This window comes from Amphimedon queenslandica, unplaced genomic scaffold (genome assembly GCF_000090795.2).
Source record: "Amphimedon queenslandica unplaced genomic scaffold, v1.1 AMPQUscaffold_13181, whole genome shotgun sequence".
Taxonomy (NCBI): Eukaryota; Metazoa; Porifera; class Demospongiae; order Haplosclerida; family Niphatidae; genus Amphimedon; species Amphimedon queenslandica.
The window spans coordinates 75,512-81,262 of NW_003546583.1; the positions used below are offsets into that span (position 1 = coordinate 75,512).

At 34.6% G+C, this 5,751-nt stretch overlaps 1 protein-coding gene across 1 annotated transcript in view; it reads right to left on the reverse strand.

Moving 5' to 3' along the window:
• The window catches only part of LOC100640210 (kinesin-like protein unc-104), a 35,397-nt gene that overhangs the window by 24,284 nt on the left and 5,362 nt on the right, over positions 1–5,751 (reverse strand). Inside the window, exons 11-27 of the mRNA XM_020000485.1 lie at positions 5,570–5,726; positions 5,113–5,253; positions 4,705–4,749; positions 4,435–4,651; positions 4,220–4,322; positions 3,858–4,001; positions 3,692–3,808; positions 3,508–3,597; positions 3,356–3,412; positions 3,262–3,301; positions 3,125–3,204; positions 2,699–2,834; positions 1,572–1,725; positions 932–1,185; positions 603–673; positions 340–468; positions 56–214 (exon numbers count right to left, since the gene is read on the reverse strand). Coding sequence (XP_019856044.1) covers positions 56–214; positions 340–468; positions 603–673; positions 932–1,185; positions 1,572–1,725; positions 2,699–2,834; positions 3,125–3,204; positions 3,262–3,301; positions 3,356–3,412; positions 3,508–3,597; positions 3,692–3,808; positions 3,858–4,001; positions 4,220–4,322; positions 4,435–4,651; positions 4,705–4,749; positions 5,113–5,253; positions 5,570–5,726 — 2,094 coding nt within the window. The remainder of the gene's footprint in view (positions 1–55; positions 215–339; positions 469–602; positions 674–931; positions 1,186–1,571; positions 1,726–2,698; positions 2,835–3,124; positions 3,205–3,261; positions 3,302–3,355; positions 3,413–3,507; positions 3,598–3,691; positions 3,809–3,857; positions 4,002–4,219; positions 4,323–4,434; positions 4,652–4,704; positions 4,750–5,112; positions 5,254–5,569; positions 5,727–5,751) is intronic.

Consider the following 5,751-nt stretch of genomic DNA (forward strand, 5'->3'; position numbering starts at 1 on the left):
AGGACACTCTCTTCTATTATTATCTACTCTTGCTAATAATAGAGCAAGTTTATACCTTTCCATTCATCATTGGTACACTGCACTGCTTGTAAGTGAACACTTCACTAGCATCAGTTGAAGCTGGGACTGCCTGCTGTCTCTTCCTTGCATTATCAGTCAACTTGACTTCTTTATCATTGACAAATATGGCAGGACCTGAATGAGTTGGAGAATCCTACAGTAATAGAGAGAGAAAGAGGGGAGGGAGAGAGAGAGAAAGAGAGAGAGAAAGAGGGGAGGGAGAGAGAAAGAGAGAACAGTAAACAGAATGACTAGTGTAAAAGACATGTAGATACTCACAAAAGTTGCTTCTTCTGCCAATTCAAAGCTGCGTTCAAGGAACTCATCATTACTTGCATATTTCGCTTTCTCTTCAGTCAAAGGATCGACAATCTTAAACAAGTGCTCACTGGAAACACTACTAAGAGTCTATGAGAGAAAAAACAATAATATACAGTAAGAATATAAAATGGCATAATATTATTATTAACAAGAGTCCATAATATAATGGACTCTTGTTCTTAATATATATATGATATTTTCATGCATTTGCTCTCACTCACTTGTCTGCTTAGATTTTCATCGAATTTTATTGAAACCGCCTCAGCTATGCTCTTCTCATCCATCTCTCTTTCTAATAAACACACAAAAATAACAGAAAAAATAAATAATAATAGCAAAAATAATGATACATACATTGTATATGTAGCTTCCTTTTTGCTGCCATAACAATAACAACAAAAATACATGTACATGTACAATATGTGCAACATGAGTGATGTGTGTATAAAAATCATTGGTGTACATGTACATGTATATCAACCCATTTTTCACTGGTTTTGTTTGTAATCATATGAAATATTAAATCATTATAATGAATTGTTTTTTATACCTGCCATGTATCTTATAGATACAGTCAGGTGACCTTTGACCTCTCCCTTCTCCCCGACTATCGCCACTTTCCTCACGAGTGACACAGGGACTAACAGGTTACTTAGAAACACGTAGGAGTGTCCTATTGACCTGAACCATGAGCTGTGGTCATAGAATGGGTCACCAGTTTGAAGGAGGAGGTGAGAGGAGAGGTCATCATCATCAGGACACTGACTGGACTGGTACATCTCCCTCATTGTCATCAGTCTCTGCCTAATATAATAAGAGAAGGTGATTTCAACAATGTACATGTATGTGTGTGCATTTTTTAAAATTCAAAATGGGGCAAAGTTCTCTTGTATTCTCTTGTTTTTGAATGTGGCAAAGTTACTTAAGCTTTACATAGCAGTAAGAATATGGTTTCAAGACTTCTCTAAAATCAGTACAAAGTAAAAAGAACGTGTATAAGTCTTAGTGAGAAGGAACTAAAGGTGTATGCATGTAGAAATAAATCTTTTAAGTTTTAACACTAATACCCTTGATGGTTTTAATTTTAGCTTGTTCATTATTAATACTATTCCTTTTTCACTTTCATTATTATTATTATTATTATAAACTTAGTCGCTGGGCCTAAACTGTATAAATAACACTGTAATTACTTCAGTTTATCCATAGACCAGATGTGAGTTGATCCGTGCTTCCCATCTCTCACTTCCACTGCCAGTACTGGTCCTCCTACTCTACCCATACTCCCACTCTGATAGGCTAGCAATGCTTCTTTAGCATCATCTGAATCCAAATCTGTATCAGCACCTACCAATAACAAAAAACAAAAACAATTTTTGTATTAAAATTTTTAATATTGATTAAGGTCACTGTTAGATCTAGAGGGATCCGAGTTTAGAAGACTTTTGGTCTCCCATATTTGGTCTAAGTCTCTTGAAATTTTAGCTTTTGGTTTAGCCTAGGTGTCCTTAAGCCTCCCACTTTTAGTTAGATTGGTCTCCCAAAATTTATTTCTAGATCTAACAATGACTATAACTCAACAACAATTCAATAATGCAGCTACAAGTACATGTGTACATGTTTAATTATTGGGGCGAGCCTGAGCTCGCCCCACTCTAGCTATACTCTCAGTCACGCCCCGTCTGTCCCTCTGTCTGTATGTCTGTCCTCGTACGTCACCCCTATTTATGCGTAGATCTAATACGGTAGATAGATACTATGCATTACCAATGCAATTTTCAATTTTTCATTGAAAGTGGGAGCGGTCACAGTAAAATAAAAATGGCAACCAACACACTGGAAGAATTCATGAGCTTTCTAGCAGCAATATAAGGCAGATACTGTCCAAAGACTTCCCCAGCAGCTATAGAAGGTTTTAAATTCAATTAATAACCTATGAAGCTCGTCTTTACTGATGCAATTGCTATTAAAACTGTGAAAGTCAATCAAGCTTTTTCTCAGTCATCTTAATATTGGATAGTATTATATCTAAAGCTAAGTAAAGCATCTTTACAAACATTTATAGGCAAGAAATGTGTATGTGAAACTAGAAGACTAAAAGTTAAATAAAATAAATGATATATAGAAAGTGATTTTATCAGCAGCATTAAACTTTCATCACTGTAAATCATGTGCTATGCCTAAATCATGATGCATGCTTTGAAATCATCGGGAGTAGATTATAGATGGATAGATCCAGTGCCATATAATTGCTTTGCTAGCTTAGGCTCGCCCCTTAATGTTCTACATTGCTTCTAGTTTAATTAATTATTGAAGTTACCTGATGCGACAGCCAGTGGTAAAGGTGAGTAGCAGGTGTCTGATAAAAGTGTAAACTGAAATGTCACGTTTTTACGTAGTTCAAGACTAATGGCATTAGCTTCTTTAAGCAATGACGCATTAGCACGTAACTCATTCTATGAAATGTAAAGATAATAATTATAAATATATCAATTATGTACATGTACTGTATAGCGGGAAATTTTGGAGGGAATTAAATTTGGTGAATTTGGCGTTTTGATAGCCATTTGCCAAAATAAAAATCCGCCATTTTGAGCCATTATACGCATGCTCAATGGCAAGTGGCCACAAATTCACCAAATTAAAATTTTTCAATTACCAATATTTTGCAATTCACCTAATTTTAGTCCCTCCAAAATTTCCTGCTATACAGTAATAGGTATATGTACATGTACATGTATGTTACCTTTAGTGATGTGTGCCTGTATTGCTTCCAAATTGAAATAGCTTTTCTTGCAATTTCTACCTGATGAGGTTCAAGTCCTTCTATACATGTACACATGAATACGAACAACAATAGCAACAATAACAAACAATACTTACTCATTGGTTCTTCCTCAACTGGTGGTATGTATGCTAAACTCTGTAATAAAGACACAAATGATAATCTATCCAGTTTATCAATCATTAATCTTACTTCTGATCTTCTCTTTTGTATAAGAGCCTCCATTTCTAATATCTTCATTTCATAAGCCTATACCAACAAAAACGCATCACATTATACATTATACATGTAGTTCATTTTTAATGAAATAATAAATATGCTTTCTCTTTCTTCTTTTTATATACTTGTCTTTGTTTCTGGAACAATTCTTCTGCTTCAACTTTTGCTTGAGTGTGTGCTCTTGACTGAGTGTCCTCCATAATCTCCTGCAGTTCCTGTACAAATTATAAACAGGAATTACAAAGAGAAGAGAAAACAAAAAAGATGGAGGAAAAAACTTTAAAGTAAATGTATTTTGGTTTTTTGTACTTTTTCTTTCTGTGAGGCCACTTCTTGTGCTTTTGCTTCCAGCTGTGTCTGTAGCTCTTCTTGAAACTTCTGAGTCAATTTCTCTTCAATCTCAGCCTCCACTCTTTCCTGATTCTCCTACACCAAATCAATATTAGTATACATATACATACATGTATAGTCTTACTTTCTTTAGAGTCTCAACTTCTTCCACTTTGGCTTGTAGTTTAGTTTCCATTTCTTTCTTAAACTGTTCCACCAGTCTCTCTTCAATCACCGACTGGGTCTTCTGCTGCTCAAATGTTATTTCCTCCAAATGTTTCTCAAACTCCTAAAAAAAATAATAAATAAAAGTAAATTTTAGTATTAAATTGATGCACTATAGAGTTATAAATAACAAATACATGTACAGTGATTAGTTTTAAGTGCATGTATCTTTAAAACTATTATCTGAAACTTTGAGCTTGTTTTCACTGTGTGATATTTAAAGTGCTTGTACATGTACATGTATTGACAGTGAAAGGAAAAGAGAGAGAGAGAGATTCAAACCTTTTTCTGTAGTACTAATAACTCTTCTACTTGAGCTTTCTCTTCTGCAGCCTGGGCCAGTTGTACTACTGCTTGAGCCTTCTCCTCCTCTAACTCTGTGATCCTTTATAGAAGAAAGGAATTTTGAGAATTAAGGAAGGATATTAAGTGTAGGTAGTTGTTATTCTAAATTATTTTTCTTTTTCCTCTCCACGTGTACATGTACATGTACTTACTTTTCTTCAAATTTCTTTTCTTTCTCTTCAAACTGCTTCTCCTTCTCCTCGATCTCCTTCCCAATGTCATACCCAGTCTTCTGCAGCAACTCGTGCTTAGCGAAACCCCAGTCGACTCCTAGGGGGCCCCCGAGGAGCCCGGGAGAAGCAGGACGAGAGGAAGGGAGGGACACTGAAGAATCTGACGTGACCTTTATCCCAGGGGGACCTTCTGGACCTATTAATTAAACAATATTTATTAAATTGCGGAATTTTTTATTTTATTATTACCTTCTAAAGACGTGTTTGTCTGTCTACTGGCTCTCAAAGCTCTTGCTACATAAAAACAACAACAACAACAACAACAATAATAATAATAATGATGATGATGGTGATGATGATGATGATGATGCTAATTAGAAGTGCAGTAAATGCGCCTTTATATAATTTATAATACAATTATAAAAAACACCAACACATCAATTCCCATACTTGTTCAGTGTATGACAACAAAACTGCTCATATTGATTTAACAAAACACAATTATACAGTAAATTAATATTTAATAATGATTAATTATTGTTATTGTATTATTATTATTTTCAATTTTACACGCATCAATATCTTTAATATTATATCATTATCATCATTACTATTGCAGTTTTACTAGTACTAGTGCATGTACATGTATATTCATGCCTTGTTCAGGATGGGTGAATCTAAACACATGATTATTCCCTAATATTATTCTTGATCCAGTTGACAGTGTCAATGACTCAGTTATCAGTTGTCCGTTAACAAACGTAATGCTATTCTCACTGGGGACTATACTCACTTCACCTATAGATAATGAAAGAAAAAAAGAATTAGGGAATCAATCAAAATTAAGGTGTCAACCATACAAAATTTTGATATTTCTGTCTAACTTTGTAAAATACAAAATCTGCAGCAATAACTAGCTGTACAATATCTGGAAGCTACATGTACATGTACTATATTTTCTGCATAAAAGTGTTATTGCTCGATCTACATATGTACATGTACATGTATATTTAAAGTATTAATTATCAAGTGCTATAACAGTATGGGCTACACTAACCCATCATGTACTCTTGGTTATACAATGTACATGTACATATGCTTTTTGGTGTCTCACCGTTTTCATGTATAAGTGAGCAGTGGTGGTCTAGTATGAAATCTCCTGATAATTGTATGTCACCAACTTGACCCACTTTAGTGACACCTTCTTTTAAATAATACAACAAACATTCGGACATTAGCGGGTCCTCGTTTAGATTAACAAGATGAGGAGACTGAGAGAGACAGAGACAGAGACAG